The sequence below is a fragment of the Perca fluviatilis genome, chromosome 1 (assembly GCF_010015445.1).
Source record: "Perca fluviatilis chromosome 1, GENO_Pfluv_1.0, whole genome shotgun sequence".
Classification (NCBI taxonomy): Eukaryota; Metazoa; Chordata; class Actinopteri; order Perciformes; family Percidae; genus Perca; species Perca fluviatilis.
The window spans coordinates 25231690-25256244 of record NC_053112.1 but is presented as its reverse complement, the minus strand read 5'-3'; the positions used below and the strand labels follow the sequence as shown (position 1 = coordinate 25256244).

Below are 24555 nucleotides of genomic sequence, written 5' to 3'. Positions count from 1 at the left end.
GAGATTTACTCTAGCTACTTGTAACCCTGTTGAAAATTGGGTTAAAAATAATAATCAAAATAAAAGTTATAAACTACAGAATTATTGGGCGCCCATATATAGAGGAGGTTTACTCCTCGACGCAGCGGGCCGGGGTTCGGCTCCGACCAGCGGCCCTTTGCTGCATGTCGTTCCCCCTCTCTCTCCCCTTTCATTTCATCAGCTGTCCTGTCAAATAAAGCACTAAAATGCCCAAAGAATAATATTAAAAAATAAATTAAAAAAACTACAGAATTATTTATGTAGATTAAAGTTAATGTTTATTTTGTCACTAAATACTAGGTGTGATAAGTTTGAGATAAATCACTTTTTCACCATTTCTGCACCTGTTGTTTTAACGGGAAGTTTACAGTGCTTTCTGAGGAAGCAGAAAAAAAGTCCGGTGGAAAGGTTTTCTCTCCAAGCTAACATCTTGAGTTGAAAACTTGCGACGTACGACACAAGGTTTTGCAGAGGTTGAAAACTACTTAGAGAGAGACGTTGTAAAGATCATTGGCATTGTGCAGTTATTAAATAACCGTAAATTTCCCTGAGGAAGCCGTGAGATCAAAAAGTGCCAGTTTCATCTCAAAATTCAGCTAATTCTGCTAATGAATGCTGATTGGTCAGTGAAAGAAGTCCTTCACTAACCAATCAGCATTCATTAGCACCTGTACCTACAGCTACCTACCCACAGCTACAGCACCTGACATAAGTACTTGTTCATTAAACTTTCGACCTATAATCCATGTTGAACTTGCAAAAACTACAATAAAATCTGAGATTTCTTAATGACAATCAGGCAAAAGATACAAATTTAGCTGTCTAGCTCCATATACTGCCATTTATTTTGCACCCACCTGCGATCACCCCCAGTGGAACTCTGGTGGAACTGCAACCAAATTCGGTACAATGGGGCTTAATAGGGAGTAAACAGGCTCTCCGTAGACGGGCTCTGATTACACTTATAAATGTAGGTGCCAACAGTTGCACATCATTTCACAATATAAGTCTAGGTTGTCACAAGCAAATGAGCTGGATTAATGGGAAATTTGGCACAGAGAAGCATGCATGCTTAGGTCATGCCGTTTCATTCACTAGCCTGAAGCAAGAAATTCGACACCGCCATGCAGTTATAGCAGAGAAACACTGCATCATCTGGTCATTAGTTTTAAAACCGCTGAAAATGTTCATATTCATTTTGACATTTTCCCCTGTTTGATTAATTAATTTCTTGTGTAAAATTCTTAATTCATTATGAAAAAATTATTCTACACATGTTGGTGTAAAAGCTGTTTTCTAAGATTGTTCTCTGTGTCACAACTGTTAAATTATTCAATTAATGTAATTGGTCATTTTTCCTAGCCTAAAAATGTCATACTAACGCATTATTTCTTTATGCATTGTGCAGTTCAGAACCTACCGGTTACATCGGTTTTGGTCAAGGCAAGACCCAGTTTATTGGTAAAATGTAAAAGTAAAATGCTAGAAGTATAAAATTTCACTGAACTGCACAGGTGTGTGCAAGTTCTCAGACCAATGCAGGAGTACATGACTTGTATATTGAAGTCTCATACTGCGGCAGTAATGTGTCATATCCACATGAGGGCAGTGTGTGTGCTGTTATGGAGACATGGACATTTGCATGGATCTGATAAATCGCTGAGAAGCAACATTACATCGTAAGTGGTTTGCTGGTTAGCCTCAGGCTTCAGACAAGCAAATTTGGCCTGCAGCAAAGGCCTCTAGTATTAAGACCTGTCTGTGGTCTGTTCATACCGTACAGCATATTATTCTCACAGTAATAGGCCTAGATTAAGTGCAGAATGAATGGAATAAGAACATCAAACCTGATAGGACAGTTCTCATTAATTTTACGGATGAACTTTGTCTGTATGAACATATTAGCAACATGCAACTGGGAGCTGAAAAAGGGACACTACAGGCGAGAAATTGTCCCCTAATTGTCGACACTACAATTTAGAGCAAATACATTCAGACGCTGGGTTCAAAACCAGTTCAACTTTATTTGTAAGAAGTAGGGGAATACAAAAAAAAATGCAGGGAAATGTTAAGGCCTCTCTAGAAAGGCAGAGACTTAGACAACAGACTGTGATTTGTCCAACCTCCGGTCATCCTGTGAGTAGCGTCGGAAAGTCTCTCCCAGCAGTGGCTCCAGGGCCTCAGCTGAGCGGTAGGAGCGGGCGCGCACGGCACAGGCGATAACACTACCCACCACTGCCACCACCAGCACCGCAGCAACAATGGCTATGGTGATTATCTCAGACAGGGTGTAGGCACGAGCTATGGAAAAAGGAGAGGAAGGTCATGTGTGTGTGTGTGTGTGTGTGTGTGTGTGTGTGTGTGTGTGTGTGTGTGTGTGTGTGTGTGTGTGTGTGTGTGTGTGTGTGTGTGTGTGTGTGTGTGCTTGCGTGCGTGCGTGTGTGCGTGCGTGTGCGTTGCTAAATACCTGGCCACTGGACCTCATAGGAGTATCCCAGGTTTTCTGGGGCAGGGACAAACATCTCAGCATTGGTGACAGGAGGCCAAAAAGGAACCATGTTGAATCTCCGGTTGTGCCCAATAGGAGCATTCTCCTCAGGGTAAACTACTTCACCTGCACGATAAGAAAATTAGGTTTATCCATCTTTTCTTCCTTCTGAGTGAGTTTTTTGTATCTGCATCTAGTTCAGTCTGTCTGTACCTGGTTGGTGCCTGCTGAGCCACTCGTCGAAGATTGCATCTGTGAATGTGTGCAGCAGCACAAAGATGGGATCATTGGGTGAGAGGTGAGTCTGTCCGCCTGTCCCGTTGAGGAAGAGGTGGGCCAAGTTGTGGAGGCTGCGGATCACCGGGTCGTACATCCCCTGGGGGGCGCTGTAGCCTAGAAAATACGAAACAACGCAGCCAATACATGAAAGCTCTGATTGACCAAAATAAGGAACAACAAATGCTGTGTTGGAGTTAACCATAAGTGTGTGTGTGTGTGTGTGTGTGTGTGTGTGTGTGTGTGTGTGTGTGTGTGTGTGTGTGTGTGTGTGTGTGTGTGTGTGTGTGTGTGTGTGTGTGTGTGTGTGTGTGTGTGTGTTACAGTACTTCAGCAGCTCTGCAGTTTGAGCTCGACTGAACCTGAATATCCTCCATTGGTTAAAGGAAGGATGTTAAAATCTTTAGTGCTGCTTTCATTCTGACCCAGGACACACCTTCAATGGTGTTCCTGAAGCTCTCAGAAGAGGTGGAGTAGTACGGCGGAGTGTCGAAGGCGTTGAGCTCCAGACAGTCCAACACATCCTGGGGCTCTGGCAGCCTCTGCACCATGGGCCGTGCCACGTTGCCCGCTGGGTTCCTCCTGATGGGACTGGTCTCTGAGCCTGGGTAATAAGGACAGAAGGTCAGAGATAATATTATCTAGCAAGTACAATATACTTAACTCTACTCTCAGAAAAAAAGATCACAATTGAGCAATGATAGTTATGGTTTTTTTTGGTTAATGGGACATTGTGGATCAGAATCAGGCCAGTGGTTCCCACAGAAATATAAGAAAGATGATGTTGTGTTATTGAACTACTTTCGAATTCTATGTGGGAGACTAGACTAGTTTGATCAGTCTTGAACATGACAGGTTGGCAGTTTTCTTTGTTAATTATTCACTAAAAGTCAACAGTAGCAAGTGGGAGCTCTGTGACTGAACAGAAGTTTTTTTTTCTTCTTGCATGCATGATCTTTTTCTTTCTTTTTGTGTGCTTTCTCTCCCACTCATACACAAGCACATAAACAGAAGGCAACATAACAGAGATGTCTGTCTGTTTGAAGATTATTCCCTCAGATCAAAGGAACCAGTAGACTGTTAGATTCCTGTCTTCAACAAGCCCCCCACTAACCCATTTAAGGAGATGTTGCTTGTTGACGCAGGAAATACCAGGCCTGTCATGACTCTCTAAGGGGATTAATGAGACAGATCGCTCACGCGTTGGCCACTCACATGTTCTACCTGTTACCTAATTCCTACAGCTTTTTTTCTTAAAGACATGCAATTGGTCAAAAAGGACCCCCCCCCCACCCTCCATATGTTTGTTGTAGAGCACTACGCTAAAAGAAGATTGACATTCATCTATTATTCCACAATACCAGAGGAAAAACATATTGTATATTGTATGACTTATGTGTATTTGAAAACTAAAGCAAAATGAATGATTTTGAGTTGTAATCTGGTGCCAGGGTGGAATGAGATCCAATCCCTTCAAATCTGATCATAGAATGTCTAGCTTATTAGAGTGTTACACAGAGTTGCCTTATTCTAGCATAAACCGCTTTACCCATTGGGAATTAACACTTCTAAAACTGTATGTTCTGATGTCTGCTATAGAGAAATTAGGCTCAGGGAATCAAAAATTTTTTTAAAAATCCAGTGTATTAGAATGCAATACTTTGGATGCACACAGTAACTCAGAAGAAGTTGAGTAGTTTCAAACCAACTGCAGTAAAAGCGAGCATTATCGAATGTGGCACAACAGCTGTAAGATATTATTTATAGCAGCTTATGTTCTACATGCTCTCTTTATTAGCTCTTTGCCCTCTTTTCTGATGCAGCTGAGACTACGCTGTACATCAACACTGCTCTCCTGAACAGGACGGTGTATAGTGTGTGTCTCTGCAACTGTCCTCACTGTTGCAGACGGTGCCGAAAGTGTCGTAGTCTTCCACACTCTCACAGATGACCCTCCACTGGGAGAACACGGAGTTGGAGCTGATGGAGCTGATGTCGAAGGAGCTCCTGGCTCCCAGCAAGTCGTCGGTGCAGATGTCGCACTCGCTGCCTCCGATGGCAAAGTTCCAGTAGGGCAGGGCGAAGGTTGGGTCGCCCAGCATGTCCTGCATAGATGAAAAATAAAAGAAGTGTTCATGGATATCTCAATAAATACATGCATGTGTTTCATGAACTGATGCAGTTTAATATTGGATTCAACTGTCTTTGCACTTTCAATCCCTCTTTTTTTTTACACCACACTCATTTGCATATCATTTTCTACCTTTGTATAATTCCCTCCCTGCTCCCACTTTCTCCTCCCAGATAGCTTTTCGCTCTGTCTCCATCTCTTCAAATGCCCACGCTCTTTCCTTCCTCCTCTTATCATCCTTCTTTTCTCCCATCCTCACTTCCTTCATCAAACCGTCAGCCGAAAAGCCTTGTCTTCTTCCCCTTTTCTTCTGCACTTTCCCCCTCTTTCTCCCTCCCTTCCTTCCCTCTTCGCACCTGCATGTCTCTCTCCAGTTGCAGCAGATGAAAACGGTGCCAGGTGACAAAACCTGGGCCCTCATGGGAGAAGTCTATGCCGCCAAAGCTGGTCTGGCCCGGCCCCAGGTAGGTTTTACTGACAGAGTAGTAGTGGCTCCAAACAAAGTAGTTGTAAATGGTGATGTTTTCAAACTGCGGGGTGTTGCCATCGGGCCCATACACCTCCTGGTACCTTCAGGTGACAGGAGCAGCAGGATAAATGTCACATTGTTTTTTTTTTCCTACACACTGCTCTAAGATTATTCTCTTGTTTTTTAATGCAAGTCTCCACACTCATATTGTTTGAGGCCTGTAGCTTGGATCCTGGGCATGCCCTTTTTTTTATTAGGAAGTTAAAAGCGTTCTTCTACCTGCAGCTGAGAATTGCTTCAAAAATGTATCTACTATAATCCTCAACTGACTTGGAAGGTTATTCACAGATGTATGTACTGTTACTTAGAAGATTAAAAAACCCTTTACTCCTGCCTAAACTGATAAAGTTGCTCTTCCACCTACAGCCTAAACAGAAAGCTGCCAGGAGAAATTTTATGATTTTACTGATAATTTTCAAAATACAGCATGGGTTCACTCATAGCTATATTACTGAGTGTTCAACTGCCAGACTCAGCTAGACTTAGCTGTCTTCATACCTGTAAAGACTGAATAAATATCAATCTCCCTTTCATATGACTTCATTAAATCAGTTTTAAAATATTCTTAACATTATTTTTCCCATAATCGAGCCCATACAGAAAGATTGCAATAATGCAATATATATATATATATATGCTTATGTATGTACCGCCGTGTACAGATGACCAGGTTAGGGTGGACAGTCCTCTTTGCTCGGTCCAAATTGTTCACAAATGCCTGCTTCTCAGCTGTGCTCATCTGCATGATATTCCTCCTTACTGGAGCGAGGTTAATGGGGTGGAGGAACCCATAAAGGCAGGAAGAGAGGGGAAGGGGTTGGAACAAAGGAACAGAGGAGGAAAGAAAAAAAGTTATTAAAAATTTACATAGACATTGCCTTTCCATAACAATAAATGCTGCCCTCATTCCCTCGACTGATGTATTTTTCTATGTCTTTGAGGCCCACTGAGATCTTAAAGTGTGTGCAGTCAGAGATACACTTTTTAGACAGTGTCCATTCTCTTACCCACAGAGATCCTCTGATCACAGTTTGGTCCAGTCAGCCCATGGCGACATTGCCCACAGTTGTAGCCACTGAAATTCCCATTACACTGGCAAGTGCGGTTGAAAAATCTCAGAGGCCACCTCTCTCTGTCATCACGTCCAGCATAAGGGTACTGGGGTCCGTGGCGCCGGTTGTCTGCTGCGATGGCCACACACTGTCCTCTTCCTGTGCTGGAGCCACACTCATCCCCTGCCGCCCCTGTTGGGGATGGGCAGCACTGGCCGCTCTGCAGCCCCGCGGGTGTGACGCACTCCCGGGGGAACTGAGCCAGCGATAGGGTGGCACATAGGGTCACCACCAGGAGACCAACTCTCCACATGCTACCAAAATCCAGAGAGAAGGGAGGTGAATTTTAGGTAAATTAGGTGAGTTGGGAAAATAAGGTAAGAATAAAGTAGGTTAGGAGTTTTTAAAACACAAAGAGAGTAGACACAGTTTACATGTTGAGAATTGTTTTACATCCATCCATCTTTTTCCAAACCACTTATCGTGTTCAGGGTTGTAAGGGACTAACGCCTTTTCCAGCACACATTTAGTAAGTTGAAGACAAAACATTTAATACACTGCAGACATACACTTCAATTAAGCTCAAGAACAACTTGGTTTGTGTTCTCTTGTTAAAGCCAGTTGTCTTAACATTATTCTGAAACTTCACTTCTTACACGCCCCTGCAGGCAGTGCGAGTCATTATTTATAATTCACAAAGCCATTAGCTTTCAACTTTTACAAGTTCAGAACTGCTTTAAACAGACGGCAAGACACGATTTGCTTCAACCTTTTATAGTAGTTAGATTTGCTTGTCTTTTGAAGCTTGTTGATTAGGAATGAATGAAGGAGTGACTAATAGTTTGGCAGGAGCAATTATTTTTCAACAAAACGGTGATAACAGCCACTGAAAAAAGTTCCTAATAAAATAAGAATTTAAAAAAAGACATGGAAAAATGTTTTTCACATGCGTTTATTTTTGAATGCAATCATAATACTCATCCAGTGCAACCAACATGGGCTATTATGTGGCAATCTGTTGTATATCCCCATCTGAAATAAAACTTGGTTTTCATTCTTAGATTTTGCCAATAGCCACTTGTACCAGTTGTTCATTAGTCTCATAGCACTTTTAGTTTGTAAACAGTGCGAAAGCAATCATTCACACGGTTTTAAAACTTATTGCATTCTACAGTTCATTATGTAAAAAAGCATCAGTGGAATGTGTTTCCCCTACCTCTGACTGTGCATGCTGCTCCTCTCTTTCTGCAGAACTGTAGCCCCCCAAGAGTCAGCCCATTTCCCTTGTCAGGCTTAAATAGCTATAGAGCGCATGACCAGACCTCTCTGCACACACACACACACACACACACACACTTGAGGGCAGTACTTTAAACACTCATGTCACTGTATGCCTTGTGATCATAACCCAAATGACGCCAGTCTGTGTGGTCACTCACACAGTTAAAGACTCTAACAGTCATACTTTAGTCACTTTCAATAAAATGGCGATGGTTTGTTATCTGTGGAGGCAGTCAGGTGTCTGGGGAAAGATCCCTCATAACTTTGTGGGCACAATTTAGTCATTTGATTCCTCTCATTATTTGATTTGTGTCCTCAAATAATCAAAAATGTCAAATTGTGCCCTGCAGAGTACAGAAACATCCATACTGGGAGGCAAGAACGAAAGCACAAATTCAACATTATCATTTTAATTTGGAATTGCTCAAATCACAAATGATGATACACAGGTCAGGAGTTATTTAGAATAAAAATCAAATAGTTTTAAACTTAATGTCAATGTTATCTCAAATGTTTTTTTATTTCTTGTTGGCGAGTGTGGTACTCCATGATACTGTAAAAATAGGCTTTTGTGAATTGTTGATAAAACTTGGTTGGAAAATTGGTCATACCCACTGCCCTTTTCACATCATTTCTAACAGCTTTGTACAGCATGACTAATTTGGTCAGTATGAAAAACATTTCTTAACAATTTCATTGTAGCCTAAAAAGCCTACAGACATCAAACTAGATTCATAACATGTTTATCCTATTTACACACACACTCATACATGCACAGAGTATTTTAATACATGCTCTTCCTGTTCACTTTTTCCAACAGTGTGCTCACCTGTTAATGCACACTCCTATTTCCACATGCTCACATATGCCAAATGTGTGACAGTATCTTTTTCTTTCAATTTACACTCACACAAACAGACATGCGGTCACAAACACCAAATACAAATGTATTACATATACAGTAGTTATTATAGTCAGAATTCCAGGCAGTCTGTGTCGGGTTGGTTAGGGTTTGAGAATGTAGGGTAATTCATTGGGTGTCTGGGTAGATTAGGTGCAGGGATGGAGAGTGGCTTTTTGGATTTTGTTTAGATACAGTAAAAACAGACAAAACAGTTGGACCCCCTAGAGAATGGAAGTCCTGAGGTCTTGTGAGGAGTCTGGTCCTGGTCCAGTTTTGGCCGACTCCTCTGCGGAGCTGGGCGGGAGGTCGGACATGGCTATTGCATGTTCCTCTTCATGCTGCTCTTTGTTTTGGGCCATGGTTGAAGCTACATCAAATGGGTCATGTGCTGCTATCCTGGTAGAGAGGACAGAAGGGCGGTTGGCAGCCATTAACAGTTGAATAAATTGCAGCGAGAGAAAAGCCAGGGCTGCTGGATAGCATGAATAATCACAAACAGAGTGCATGCAATATAAGTTATTTGATACAAATGAGGATAAAATGCTGCTTTGCTTTACATGAGAACAAAGACCCTCTGATTGTACACCTAGGGTACCAGTAAAATACAAACACAGCTTAATTTGGTGTTTTCATAATCAAACTGCTGTTGAATATCGTGCTGCGAGCAAATGCTGATATTTTCACCGCAAGGTCTGTTTATTTAATGACGCACCAGATGGAGAAGCTTGCAAACTGTGGTGGAAGGAGATAAGCTGGGAGATAATGACACACCCAGATATAAAAAAAGATCCCTTGACATTATTGACTAAATGCAGGTGACAGTGTCCTGTCCCTCAAGGGTATCCAAACCACCATCTTAAGTGTCATTCCAGATGAAGTATGTACGCTAAAGGGCTGTTTACCCAGAATGCATTGTAGTCATTCATTTCTTCCTCTGCTGTAATCTGGCACTGTACACAATAGAAGCGTCCTACCTGCCAGAACTTTACACATCGCGCCAAAGTACTGGGTTTTCTGGGTCAGGTTGGGACTGGTTTGTTACGTAAAGCGTTGGGCTTGGATCATGTTTAAGTTTTGTTATTTTAAAATGTATTTAATTGAAAAAGTTCCCTTTTTTTGTCTCCTGTAACAATTGTCTGCGTCAATGCATGTGCCCCCAATGTGTTGCAAGTACAGAGAGGGAAGAGGGAAAGAGACCAGTGCTACCAATCACAGCGTCTTTATTCTAAATGCACATCTATCATATATATATATATATATATATATATATATATATATATATATATATATATATATATATATATATATATATATATATATATATATATATATATATATATATATATATATATATATATTAGGTATGTCAGGTATATCAGTCATGTACATTCCACAATGTACATGACTGGCTCCCACAGTTTATCAACACTCACTGAATGGGCTTGCTTTGCACAGTGGCTTCTGGCATCCTTGTGTGCACGAGGAGCAGCACTTTGTGCCTTAATGTCAAGATGATACTGTTTTTTGATTCTTAGATAGTTTTCCAAATAGTATTCGAAAAGTGACTTTTGCTGTTTTTTGGCAGCGTTTTTAGTGATTCCCTCTCTTCTAATGATAAGTGGATTGTCATGGCTGCTCTAAAATCTCTTAACAAGGACACATTTCAACATGACTCTGCTGACTGTTAATAATTCAGTGCATTGTTATAGTCTGTGCTATCGTCAGATTTCTCTGTGTCTTGCACACTTTTCACTAGCACATCATTGGACGATATACAAACAGTGTTACGTTTACACATGAGTTTTGTTTCCATACGCAGACTCTCTCAATCTCTGTCTTCTTTTTTCTCATTTTAAACACACATCCTTACCTCATACTTACACGTGGTCACTCCTCACGCACACAAACCTTTAGCTTATTATTGATTCAAGCCTGCTAGTCTGATTAAAAAGAATAGTGGTATTACCCAGTAATGATTTGCGTTCATGGGACTCACACTCTCATGTGACCCAGTGAGCAGCCTCCTGAGCGCATAGCTTACAAAGCAGCCAAGAGGGAATCAGCTGAGAAGCACACAACTGGTGGTTCCTATGAACCACAAGATTTCAGGTCAGTGCACATGATTTTGTTGGCTGACAATGGGCAAGCCTGACATCCGGCTAGTGTTAGTGACAAGTTGACAGCTGATACTGTAGAAGTCAGTTTGGTGGCATAGCACATAATCAGAGGCTGGGAGGAAATCAAGCAGAGAGTTACTCTCTGAGCTCAGTGACATCATGAAATGAAACCTTGAAATTGGTTAAATTAGACAGAAGACCTGCGTGCAGTACTTACAGCTCCCAATAAATCTAGCATAGCAAGGTTTAGAGATCCTCACCCTTAATGTTCAATCTGTAATAAAGACTGGTGAAGGCTGACAATAGGCTGACTTTGTCTTTTCCTTATTAAATTTACAGGGAGCTATCAGTATGCATATGTTTGGTCTGATTTGTTCCTTAAGTTTCAGTTTTTGAATTCAGCACATATAAAAAGAAGAAAGAATGCAAGTGCTTCCATATACAGCACAAGGTGTCACTGAATAAGAGATGATGCTGTAAGATAGATGTTTAAATGTGAACATACTGTTGAGCGTCCCCATTGCCTGCAGGAAGTGTGTCGTCACGGCAGTCACCTCCTGTAGCTGCCTCTGGTTCAACACACCCTTCCTCACATGCTCGCTGTAGAGCCGGGACACTGCTATACACATACACGCAAACAAACACACAAAATCTCAGTTATTACTGTTGCCGTCTACAAATTAACTACATGCTGCATTGGGCCATGTAAGGAAAAAAAATTAAAAACTAGTACAGCGTATTACCGATAAAAGGCCAATCTCTTTTTGTGAGAGAAATACTGAACCAATAATGGGCACAGTCTCCTCATGTCATCATCTATCAGTGTGGAAATGTTAGCTGCAGCTTGGGCGACATCAGAAGCAATCATGTACCAGCACTGCTGTAAGTCCCATCTGTGATTGTAGCACTGCTGGTACTACAGCTAGCAATCAGATGGCTTATTTCTGCTATTAGAGAAGAAGCATTGGGATACGTCTGGTGCTAGTGCGAATGCAGAGTAAGTATTATTTTGATTGTCATTCATAAAGAGAGCAAAAGAGTCTGTCTAACAAAGACTGAGCCAGAACTAAAATAATTATAGAGTAAGATTAGGGTTGTATTGAAAATCAAATTTTTTACAATGTAGCTCAGCCTCCCCAAAATACATAAATAGATGGCAGGATATAGGAAATAAAACTGGCACATTTGGATTGTATTTTCCGTCCAACAGAAAATAATGGGCTATATGATAACTTTTGAATGAGTGTTCCTGGAGATTAAGTGTACAGAAACCGGTGCTTACCTACCTGTTTTTGTTGCGAGGAGGATGTTTGAGGATATAGATAATGATGATAACGGTCTCCAAAACCAAGAAGGCTGCAGCAGAAATAGCCCCAATCTTCCATGCCTCCAGTCCCAGCTCACTTGTCTCTAAACAGTTACATTAAGGCAGAGAGGTAAGGCAGAAGAGGTGGGAACATGACATCTGATGCACTATGCTTTGGTAAAACTAAATCAACTGTCCCTCAACTGCACATAAAGGAAGCTGTACACTGACATTCCATCTATTTAACACTATCACATTACAGTTTTCCAGGGGAAAAAAACAACTTTTATTCGATTGCCATGTCATTTTACACAATCTACCTTCCAGCTGTTTTAAAGTATGTCAGCTCAAAGGGGCATGTGATGCATAGGGGCATTAAAAGAGTAGAAAGAAATACTTTGCATCCATTTCAGTGAGACAGAAAATAGCATATTATAGTGTGACAGGATGTTCCCAACTTTCTGGTCTTCCCCCACCAGTCAGTGTGTAGTTGGCCTACTCCACTGTTTATTTAAATGGAACAACATCAACTTGGCCATCTGTATATTTTGCTGGCAGTATCACAATAATGATCTGTTTTCCTCTCCTTTATTCTACCCAAATTTTAAGCTGGAGAAAATCTGCTGTAATATATACCCAAACCCATTTATAGCCTTAGTCAGAAGTTCTGTTGTTTTTATTTTAAACTTCAATTCCACTTCTCAATTGAGACATTAAACCCAAAACCAGTGGAGTACATAGGGGCCCAAAGAGGCAACTGTGTTTCATTGTATTTTCCTTTTATATTTTTTATATTTTTTTTATGTTCTATTTTACCTGTGTTTCCGGCTGTATCTTCCACCAGCTCATTGGCCTCCCCTGGTTCCTCCCCTTCTGCTTGAGGGGGTTCAGCTGGAAAATCCTTAACAAAATTATCCAGTGTAGGTTGGGCCACAACAGGGTCATGTGGTAAAAGGTCATCAGTATGGGTAATGATCTCATTGCCATTATTGGATTTCTCATCACCAAGTGTATTTTCTTCTGTCTCCACCCCACCTAAGGATGTCCTGGGGGTGGGAGCCTGGTTCTCAGGGCTCTGCTCTATGGAGGCTTCATCGCCGTCCAGTGGCTCTGGGGCAGAGATCACCAGCACTTCTAGAAGAGGGGTTTGGTATGTGACACACACATGAAAATGAAGCCAAGAGGTCAAGGTTTAGGGTTTGTCGAGTGTACCTAAGGAATGTAGAATAATGCATAGATGTGCTGCAGCTGAGATTGGAAGTTGGTTCATGATTTGTAAGCATGCGTATTTGTATGCATGCGTAAGCTCACTTACACTATCACAGTATCTTTACAGTGCAGAATGTGTATTTAACGTATCAGTCTTTGCATGTCAGCATTGGTCTTTAAGAGAATTTTAGAAGTTTTGACTGATAAATAATTAATGTCCATGTCAGATATTCTATAAACATTTTCTCAAGCGCTTTCTACCAAAAGCTTGCTAAAAACATTTCCAACCATTGCTCATTCCCTAACCAGAGCAGCAGTTGAAGGTTTTTCAGGACATATAAAGTGCATTAAAGGGGCTTAAAATCTTCATTTAAGAGCTTTTGTCTCTTAAAGTAGGTTAAGATGCAAACAATGCAAGCTAAACCAAAGCTGCTGAGTCTAATGCAACTGAATGTTTAAAGACAAATACCATTGCAGTTTAAGGTTTTTGTGACCCAAATTATGAACAGATTTTACATATTCAACATTTCAGATAGTTAATAGAAAAGAATGTACTGAAAACAAAGTGAATGCTGCAGCTTAAATATGGAGCTCGTTAATAAAATGAGAATAAAAGTCGATGAGAAGATTTGGATTTGTTGGGAATTTTGAGGTTTTAGACGTTTGCAGGTTCATGGTGCCAGTCTCGGACCACCACAATGAAGCCTAATTTCTTTGTGCCAGCTTTCCATTCCATTGCACAAAGAATACACTTCACATATCTCACCTTGATCCTCTTTTTCATTGCCACGTGAGGTCTTCAAAGCAATCTGCTCCTCTTCTCCTGCTTGTTGGTCACCGCCCTCATTCACTAATGCCACTGATTCCTCCTTGATTACACTTCCTCCATTTATTTCACCTCCTTCTGCTTCTCTTACTTCTGTACCTTCTGCTTCAACCTCTTCAGCATCTCCTCCCTCCACCACTAAATGGCCTTGTTCATCCTCTACCTCTGGTCCTTCAGCGTCTTTCACTATGTTTACCTTCTCCTCGTCCTCCGCCTCTACTGGCTCTCCTGCCACAGTTTGTGTTGTCTCTCTCTCATAATTATCAAAATGTGGTACTATCACCTCACCTTTCATATCATCTATCTGAGTTTCTTCCTTTCCCCATGCATCCCCTAACTGCTCCACATCAGCCACCGCCAGGCTAGGGTCAGACTCTACCACGGTCTCCTGCTCTGGCTCTCCACCTACTGCCACATCCACAACAGCTGGGGTTTCCTCTACCTCCTGTGTTTCTGATTCAGCTGCTCCTCTTTCGTCCCATAACACAACCTGCTCCTCGCTGTCCTCCACCCCTGTCTCCTCCACTGCTAAATACCCTCCTGTCTCTTCTAAAGCAGCTACAGCTTCCTCTACAACCTCCTGACTGACTTCGGTGTCTAGAGACTCACCGATAACCTCCACTCCCTCTGCCTCTCTGCCTCCAGTTTCTACACCTGCTGTAGTCACCTGCACAAATCCAGCTACAGTCTCCTCGTCCCCCTTGGCAGCTCCTTTGCCCTCCTCAACTACATCTTCAAATGCATCCACCTTCGCTATCTCCTGCTCCTCTCCAACCCCAGTATCTCCCCCCTCGGCACCCATATCTTCACCTTCCACCTCCTCCTCCACTGTCTGCTCCGACACCTCAGCCTCTGTGTCACTTTCAGTCTCTCCTTTTTTAGCCCCGAGTGCATCCTCCTTAAACGCCTCCTGCACTGCTGCCTCATCTGCTTTTTCTTCACCTCCTCCTTCCACCTGCCCCATAGCTGCCACCACCACCCTCTCCAGCAGCTCCTTCAGCACTTCCTCTGCCCCACGACCCTCCACCTGCTCTGAGGCCTCCTGCACAGCCTGCTGCACCTCCTTCAGGCTAGGAGGGGCCACCACGGGTACCACCTCTGCAGGGGGCAGCTCTGGTTCCTGGGGTAAGGCCTGGCCATCTTGCAGGTTGACCGCTGTGGAAGATTGGATAGATGTAGAAAGATCTAAGGAGATAGTATAAAACAATTTTGGTAGTTTTGTAGCAGCTGTAAATAACAGATAATCTTGGAATATTTGAGCAGTGTTATATTGATACTGATGATGAAGAAGTGTTGACCACTCAAGGAACAGGTCCAAAGATTATGGTTATGGACTGTTTGATTATAATGCAATATGTGCCAACGTAATCACTGTAAATCACTTCATGAGAAATATAGCAACATTCTGTATCCTTACCATTGGTTGATTATGTCATTATTCAGTGATTCAAAATTCTAAGACATGATTAGTTATAGTTACATGCACATCACAAGTAGATGCAAGGTTATTTGAAGTAAGTTAAGTAAATTAAGTCAATTTGTGGTTTAGAGTCAGTGTGCAGATGTTGCTCTTTTCATGGAAATACAAAGATATAAACACATAGATGATCAAACCTATTTGCATAATGCCATCCTACCTTCAGACCTGCAGTGTTGTATCAACAAAACCACTAGGAATCCTTTAAAAAAGCAGTACTCCATGTTGTCAGAGAAAACATAAAAAAAATATACTCCAAAACAATCCCCAGTCTCTCCCAGGAAAACACTCTTTACTTCCTTTTGTCTCTTCAAACTTGCTCAAATGTCAAGTGTGAGTGTGTACACCACCACAAGACATACACTGAATGTGTGGACTCTGGATGGTTGGACAGTAAATTGGGCCCGGGCAGGGAGGGTTAGCAGGTGACACTGAAAGGAGGGAGGGTGAAAAAACGAACATCGCCATGTTAAATATTGCCACCCTGAGGTGTCTTCGTACCACCAGGTGTCTCTATGGGAGTTGGGGCGGGGGGTAAAATAGCACTTCAATGTTAAATGCTTTCGAGACCCTTACAAGGGCTGTGGTGAAGCTAAGACGGCATGTCACACACAGAGTGAACTCTGGAGGAGCAATTATAGGTGGGCTGTGAGTTTGGGGCGTGAGTGATGCTACAATTAGAGCTTGATATAGAGCTAGAAAGAGTAGATGCACAAAAATACTGTAAGCAAAAGTTCATAATAATATCACAGTGCACACAGCAATAAAAGTAGTATTCTCTTGAGATAGCGTTTCACGCAGAAGATGTGAAATGGATATCCATGTGTGTTACAAGTGTTTTTATTAATCACTTTATATGGCCTTTCTTTCTACTACTACACTATACACTATATATTTCTATGTCACCAGTCTTGTGCGCATAGCAAGGATTACTGTTAAGTTAAGAACTGTTAAGTTATCTAAAAAAGACATCCATGGCTACCATGTTATGTCATGCAAAGAATATTTATATTATATGGATGTCTAGCATGTGCCTGTCCAGTCTCACAATCGCATGGTTAGTGTAGGAATACACGGACATTGGAAGTAGTCGTTACATTAATTGGTATCTACCTGTAAATGTACAGCATCAGCCACAGTGTATTGCTAGAGGAAATAAAAAAATCCCCAGTTTATGTGCAGCAGTTAATTTATATTCATATCCAGGTTAGCATCGTTGACACATCCCAAGAGTACACAAACAACATGTGCACTGAAACTTTCTCTGTGGGTGCAGCGAGGTATGAGATTAAGCATCTGTGTTTTGCATTAACAAATTTGTCCATTGGAAAATATGATTAAATTTATGTTTGCATTAATGCAAGGAAACATGAAGATCCATGCTGTAAGCTGAGAGTTCAGGAATGAACTATCTTAAAGGGGTGATAGAATACAAAACCGAATTTACCCTGTCATAGTTGAATAACGACAGTTTGGTGGGTAAATAGGACATACATAGAAGCTCAAAATCCCACTGACACCCCTTTACTATGAAAATCTCATATTTTGAAACTGCCTCTGAAAACGGGCGAATCCCAACAAAGCTGAGTTGCTTGCGTAAGCATCTCAAAATTCGGAACCTTAAGAGAACAGTCACGCCCCAACATTTACATAGGCTACACAACTGACCTGAGATCAGGTAGTCTTCTGAATCTAGCTAGGTCACGCAGATCTCTGCTATTCCATTACAAAATTCACTTCTGAAACTTTTTTATGCGGAAATCAACCATATAAAGCTCGAATATGGGCCGCTTTTTACGAAAATGGATGGCTAATTGCAAATTTTCTTCGGAGTTTAGTGCCGGTGTTGGTGCTGCCTGGGTTGCTACATCGCCGCCCTGACCGCAAGTGTCAGCGAAGCTTATGCGCCCGCAATCTTTTACCGCGGCCGCGCGGGTTCCAGTTAATCTTATAATGGGTATGTGTGTTGAGTTATTTAAACAAACAATCGGGGAAATAAACGCCTCTTGTCCGCGAGTCTCATTGATAGATCCGTGGTGAGATGGAGTCCATCAATGAGAGCTAGCTAGCCTCCTCCTAACTCTGACATTCACAAAAATACATTCAATTGAAATCCGAAATCGGACAAGTGTTAGCTAAGCTTTGTAAGACCTTGAGGAACCTGTAATATTCATGCCGTGGCGAAATTCAAACTGTAAATATACTTTAGTTATGCGAAAGTGAGCAAGCTGCGGTATTTCCCCATTGTAATGAATGGGACATATAGCAAGCAGCTGCTTGCTCTACAAAGTACCGCCGCGTTCATAAAAATGCCTTAAAATCAAATCGGACACAACGGTTAGCTTTATAAGACATTGGGGAATGATGTTGTATAAGTGGCGTAGCGAAATTCAAACTGTAAATATAATTTAGTTATGGCGACAAGGTAGCTAGCTAGCTGCGGTATTTCCCCATTGTAATGAATGGGACATATAGCAAGCAGCTGCTCGTTCCTACAAAGACGCATACCGCGTTCATAAAAATGCCTTTAAAATCAAATCGGACACAACGGTTAGCTTTATAATACATTGGGACATTCAAAACCGTAAATGTATTATTTATAGATATAGTTATGCCGGCAGCTGGCGCGCGGAGCCCCGTATGCAGTATCCACAAAGGGTGACTTTGCCCTGGGTGGGAGCCCAGCAGGCTGTCGCTTTTCTCGTCCAACTGTGTGGAGCTCCTAAAGTCCGACACGTCTTACCAAATTTGCAATTAGCCATCAATTTTTGTAAAACGGCACATATTTGAGCTTTATATAGTTGATTTCTCGCTTAAAAAAGTCTCAGAAGTGAATTTGGTAATGAAACATTGCAGTGTCTGGAATATGAGATTCTGTCGCTTCTCTAATGTATGTGTATTGGGGATTCGCTCAACCAATCAGCGCGCGTCTCTAATGTCTGCGTATGGCAAGTCGCTCAACCAATCACTGCGCAGCTCATCTAAATATTCATGACCATACCATATTTGGAAGAAAAGCTCTTGTTACAAATAGGGCCAAAACACAGGGATGCATAAGGGCCCATAAAATATCAACCAGGCCATTTTCAGCCCAACCAATGTTACATACCCCATTAGGAGACCATAAGGAACAGTGTGAAATACCCTATATAATCATTCTATCACCCCTTTAACAACTATTGGATGGGTTGCCATAACATTTATTTATGAAATAAATAATCCCAGAAAATTAATCCTAAAGATTTTCATGACTTTTTCCTCTATCGCCATCTTGAGATTGACGTTGCTGTGCCTCACAGAGCAGTTAACATGGCTGTTGTACATATTAGGACATTAACATTGTGTCAGTTAGGTTAGTTTAAAATGGAGCATAATTCCTAAGAGAAAGATAAATTACGGTTATTTAAATTGCCCCAGTTTACTATAGAGGGTCAAAAATGTGTAGTAAATAGGTATGGTCATACAAACCCAGCAAGTTAATAAGATATTGAGTCATAATGTGACAAACTTTGCAACAATTTATATTTTTTACAATTTCTATTGAGCTGCTTAACTCAATTACGATGTATTGCCATACTTAATGCACTGTACCATCCACTGTGGCAACATGAATCGGGCCATTTATACCTTCTTAACATAAATAGTTCTATTCATTGTTGGCTGGATCAGTGGGAAACAAAGACTGAGGCTTAAAAGGTTAAAATGAGTAAATGTGTCCAAGGAATGAATTGTTTCAAGAAAGCCAATGTTAAATTCACATCTTTACCCTACAGGTAAAGACATCAATTCTGTCCAGACATCTGTCGGATGTCTGCCCTCCATTGTCCCCCTCCCATTTTGAGAAAAGCAATATCTCTTTTGAAGGTCATACATTGTTTCCCTGTGATCTGCCCAATAACAGTTAAGCCAGTGGAGCTTTAATGTATAACTTCCTTTTCAATAAAATCTGATGAAAGCTTATCCTGGCCAAAGCCTCCATTGACTCTCATGCCAAAAGACCAGCGTGACAAAACTATAAACCTGTGTCATGGAGGCAATGAGATTCCTAGACCCACCAACTTATTGTTTTCCTGGCCCGTCAGCAGGAACACTGATAGTCTGCTCAGAGTTATAAAAATATAATAGAGATTTTTTTTGCTATCAGTGTTGGTATAAGAACATGTCAGTGTTATTCTCTGAGGTTTGTGTCACTTTTGAAGCCATGGGGGGGGGGGTTGCACAGTGATCTCTACCTCAATTCGATTTATTTGACAATTCAGTGCCAAATCTGCACTTCTGCATAACAAGAGTCTCTGTTGTCTGTCACAAAACAAACCATAGATAGAAACTGAGTCTTGAGGGCTTCAGAGGAGCAACAAAACATATCTGAATTGTTTTCTTATCTGCTTGCTTTGATACCTTTTTTTTTATCTCTCTAACTTTATATTTTCTGATTTCTCTTTTTCCTCTTTCTCTTGCTTTTTCTCATTCGTGACTGCAGGAGATTAGGTCGGAAAGGTTAATACAGTCACATGAGCTTCACATTGTGCTTTGTGCTACCAGGCAGTAGCACTTCATTCTTGCCTTGTGACTGGGCTGGAGAGGGGGATTATTACACTGATGCATGCCATATATTGTCTACATACATACATACATACATACAGTACAGGCTGCCACTTCACACTCTTTCCCCCCCCCCACACCCCCCCCCCACACACACCCCCCCCCCCCACCCCACACCACACCCCCACACCCCCCCCCCCCCCCCCCCCCCCCACACACACACACACACACACACACACACACACACACACACACACACACACACACACACACACACACACACACACACACACACACACACACACACACACACACACACACACACACACACACACACACACACACACACACACACACACCAAAAACTTAATTAAAGTGAGTTTCCCACACAAATCTGTCTGTGGCCTAATTGCATGTTTGCTTGTAACTTTATTCCATAAAAACAAAAACTCTCACTCAGACAAAAGAAAAAGTAAATTTCTGTATTTTATTAGGATACATAAGAACAAACTTACAGTAAAAATGAAATCATACGTTTCTCTTTAGAAACCATCAGTGACCAGTGCAATGAAACTCTCTCTCTGGGTTTCCCCAAAACACCTTCGGTATAAGTAGTGGGGTGACATGTTATTTTACAATCATCATTGTGACAGTAAAACTAGTGCATTGCTGTGTAGCTTCTGAAGCTGGTTTATGTTTAGGGCTGGGAGGAGCAGCACACTGTGCAGTTCTGTGAGGCCATAAGAGTTGCTGTCTGTATTTCACATGTCAATGTTGGAATTTCAGATGTGGTCTCCATGAAAAGGGGGCAGTGGAGGTGGGTAACCAACACTAACCTCTACCCGAGCCTGCTCCACTGTCCAAACTCACCAACACTAACTACTGGAAAATATTGCACACCTAATCACTTTGAACACTTCTATTTACATAGCCTACATTACACACAGTATAAGGTGATGCTCCATTGGTGATTTGGATAAAAAGGTTTCTTTCATCCTATCAACATGAAACTTATTATAAAGAATAAGTGGACATGACATTATATAATATGACAGTTGAACAATATTGCCTTCAGAATTTGCAAATGTATACGTTTTGTCCTCTTTTGTCATGTTGCAATCTGATGCATAACTAATGAGTTGGTCATCTACAGGAAGATCTGTCATTTTGTCCATGATAAAAAATTTCAAAAGTTTCAAAGATATTGGTTATTCATGTTAGGCACTAGTGTTTCATGTTAGTGTCAAGGTTGTTGTAAAGCACCCAAATCCAGGCCCAGCCAATAGCATTTAGCTGCAGTTTAGACCTGCAGTTCCAGTCTTAGCTGTGCCACTTTTAGGCAAGAAAACTAACAGCAGCAGCAATGAGTGCAGACTTAGACATGCCAATATGTGCCATATAGGCAAGGAAAATTATTACCATTTGACACAAGCAAGTAATGATTATGAGTTTCACAGGGGTGACAGTCAGGGTGTGATTTGTGAAAAAACTGAGCGGGATGTTTTTTGATCATGCACAATAAAACAAAAAACAAAACATCCAATAATTAAATGCCCCTCCCCCCTCCTACCTTGGATAGTGCCACTCGGCCAGGGAGGCCAATGCATGTATTTATGAACTCTAACCTTATATTAAATGGAAAATTATCTCAAAATGAAGTAGCACAACATTAACCTGACTCCGCCAGATGGATTGCTTCGCATTTGCTCAGCATATCCATCTGGGAACTTTTGGGAAGGGGCGAAAATACTGGTTAGCTGATTGGATAAACCATCCATCTATCACCACCTATGTTGGTGATAGACGGGCCATATCAACCAATCAGATCAAACTCTTGCTGATACCAGTCGGGAGAAGAGCAAAAACATCTTTTCCTTGAGAAAATCCTCTAGTGCCGTTTTTTGCTCTTCTTTCAATAAGGAATACTTTCTAATTATAATTAATTAATAAAACTTGCGCGATAGCTACGCTCATCTCATCCGTGGAAGCTGCCATATTGTTTAGACTAACAGTCACTTCTCGTTGCGTCACACGTAAACCCGCCTCAAAACCAATGCTGATTGGTCGGTCGGTTGGCGAACTGCTCCAAATTTTCTCTATCTCAAGATGCCAGACTGATCTACGAGTAGAAAACTGGAGCTCACGAGATTAAGGCGGTCTCACAAGGCTAGCACAACATGGTATCAACATAAAACAGCGTTTTCAAGCCAGGGAGCGGAGTTCACTTCCCGGCAAAAACAAAAATTTATCCAAACTAATTGTTTTTGGTGCCTAAACTTACCTGTCGTCGACACATGGCGCTCACTTTTTCTCGAGTTTCTCATGACTCAAATGCCACGGCCCCTGAAAGGACCATCTGGTGGTGCCTGTAGCCAGGGCTGGACTGGCCATCTGGCATACCGGGCATTTTCCCGGTGGGCCGACGCACTTTTGGGCCGAATCGCCGATATAAATAGGCCTTTTTTTTTTTGCCGGGCGGGGCCGGCCCATAAAGATCTCACAGCGGCCCGTTGGTTAATTTTCTTTATTAGATCTGGCCTGACCCAATCAAATCCAGGAACCCCCTTACCCACTACGGGCCGCAAATTTACGAATCCCACTATGGCCACGCCTCCTGGCCATGAGACACAAAGCTGTAATAGTTGTGCTGGAAGTTTAGCATTCACGTTAAAATGGACAAACGACCACCAAAGCGCAAGGGAAGTGCAGAGAAATTACAGGAGAAAAAGATTAAGAATCTACAGGTGGATTCCTCAAAATGTGCCAAAATGTCTAACATGTTTGGGGCTGTAGTAGCTGCTTCAACATCAGCACTACCTGAAGCCGAGGAGGAGGAGAGGTGGCTGGCTATACAGAGAAGCAGAAACAACATCATGACAGGGAAGAAGCCGAGAGACCATGACAGGGCCATGGGAGCGAGTGAGGAAAATATGGAGAGAGTAGTTGACGATGTGGTAAGGAGTAGGCAAATTAACAGGGACTCTCAGGAAGGGAAGGAGGCTGTGTATGTGTGTGTGTCCACGCAGCTGAGACGCAGCTGAGACGCAACAGAAACGCTACGCTCGCGCGACGTGTGCAGTGTGTAACCGGTAAAATTCAGTGTTCCTTGAATGGCTTAATTAGCTTCTCTTGTATTGGTGCTCTTTTCCAGAGCATTTACTACCTACTCTCAGCTTTATTGTAGCTTTTGGGAAGGGTTATAGTTATGGTTATAGTATTTAGCAGACACTTGTGTCCAAAGCGACAAAATATGAATCTTACAATAGTTAAAATTAACAGTAAACTGTTTTTAAAGTTGCTAAGCCAATATTAAGCATACTAGTAATAATAACAATAATAGCAATACAATATCAAATATCAATAATAAAAAATAATAAATATACCATAAATATACAAATCATAAGAATTAATGAATTATTTAAGTGTAAGAGCAACAGATAAGTCTTGAGAACCCTCTTGAAGGATCCAAAACGATCACATGAACGCTGAACACTAGGTAACTCATATACGATGCACGCATATTTTAAGAGGACTGTCTGCAGGGAATGTGTCTGACCAATCACGGTGGGTGTGGGCCGCCTGGGCCAAAAAATGCCAGGGCCAATTTTTGTCCTAGTCCAGCCCTGCCTGTAGCCGGCTCTCTGTCACTTATTATTGGTGGCTAAACACATCTACCAACTACCGCTGATACCGTATCAGCGGCAGTTGGTAGATGTGTTTAGCCTCTGATGGAGCTCTGTGGTCCGGCGTCACAGAGCAATCTACCCGCTAAACAAATCTAGCAACTTCGTTCACGTTACAGCGTTTTACTTTAGGTATATAATATATGCATTTTGTGGGGGATGTATTTAGTTCAGCAAAGGCAGGGAGATAGACCAGAAAGGGGGAAATCCCATGCATCCCTCCCCCCCCAAGGCAAATCACCCACTCTTATTACTGTCACAAAGTCTATTATTTTGTGTCTGATCAATGTGTATGTTGTCAGGGGGTGCGGAACAGCTGTGGCAACCGGGCCAGGGCCAGGCTAGCAGTTTGTGAACAGTACAAAAATGCACAACAATAAAAATTAAAATTAAGAATTGCGTCATTATGGACTTCTGTTAGAATTAATGTACCTCTGCATAGTCATAAAAAAGGTTGTAACTACCTTAATTAATCACTGATTTAATGCACTACCCGGCCAGCAAGCTAAATGACTGACATCAAACACACCCAAGATGTTGCATCACTAACAGGTGCATTCTGGGTTTGGCAAAATGGAAAATGCTTAAATGCACATGGTGGATCCTCCAGTGGTGGCTTCTGCATGAGGCCGAGTGGACTGGTTATATTGTGCTTTAAGAATGTAAGAGCAGAGAATTGGAACCTAGAGCAGATTGAGAAGGACTTTGCAGTG

At 41.8% G+C, this 24555-nt stretch overlaps 2 protein-coding genes across 4 annotated transcripts; both read right to left on the bottom strand.

Annotated features, from left to right (window-relative positions):
- Positions 1-2025: 2025 nt before the first annotated feature.
- Positions 2026-7799, bottom strand: tyrp1b (tyrosinase-related protein 1b). Its single transcript, XM_039794424.1, has 9 exons — positions 7714-7799; positions 6453-6811; positions 6096-6204; positions 5273-5486; positions 4686-4890; positions 3222-3389; positions 2723-2902; positions 2489-2635; positions 2026-2322 (listed from the first exon to the last, which is right to left on the bottom strand). Exons 1-9 carry the CDS (start codon positions 7725-7727, stop codon positions 2117-2119), a joined length of 1602 nt encoding a protein of 533 aa, XP_039650358.1. The 5' UTR covers positions 7728-7799; the 3' UTR covers positions 2026-2116.
- Positions 7800-8172: 373 nt separating this feature from the next.
- On the bottom strand, positions 8173-22578 carry si:dkeyp-118a3.2 (protein Ycf2). 3 transcript variants are annotated; one of them, XM_039794291.1, is made up of 6 exons: positions 22441-22578; positions 14081-15295; positions 12922-13239; positions 12086-12209; positions 11305-11418; positions 8173-9078 (listed from the first exon to the last, which is right to left on the bottom strand). In XM_039794291.1, exons 1-6 carry the CDS (start codon positions 22481-22483, stop codon positions 8904-8906), a joined length of 1989 nt encoding a protein of 662 aa, XP_039650225.1. In that variant the 5' UTR covers positions 22484-22578; the 3' UTR covers positions 8173-8903. The 3 variants fall into 3 exon arrangements, with proteins under 3 accessions (XP_039650225.1, XP_039650146.1, XP_039650074.1); XM_039794212.1 differs by lacking the exon at positions 22441-22578 and adding an exon at positions 15778-15859 and having other exon boundaries at positions 11305-11415; positions 14081-15325; XM_039794140.1 differs by lacking the exon at positions 22441-22578 and adding an exon at positions 15778-15856 and having other exon boundaries at positions 14081-15325.
- Between the last annotated feature and the right edge of the window lie 1977 nt (positions 22579-24555).

Bases quoted from the DNA above. Each gene is read 5' to 3' on its own strand.
- tyrp1b (XM_039794424.1), bottom strand. The intron at 4,891-5,272 runs GTGCGAAGAGGG...TCATCTATGCAG, and splicing joins AACTGGAGAGAGACATGCAG to GACATGCTGGGCGACCCAAC. The intron at 2,323-2,488 runs GTATTTAGCAAC...CTTTTTCCATAG, and splicing joins CTATGAGGTCCAGTGGCCAG to CTCGTGCCTACACCCTGTCT.
- si:dkeyp-118a3.2 (XM_039794140.1), bottom strand. From the start codon at position 15,841: ATGGAGTACTGCTTTTTTAAAGGATTCCTAGTGGTTTTGTTGATACAA. The intron at 12,210-12,921 runs GTAAAATAGAAC...GTAACTGTTTAG, and splicing joins AGATACAGCCGGAAACACAG to AGACAAGTGAGCTGGGACTG. The intron at 9,079-11,304 runs GTATGTTCACAT...CCTCTCTACCAG, and splicing joins GGCAATGGGGACGCTCAACA to GATAGCAGCACATGACCCAT.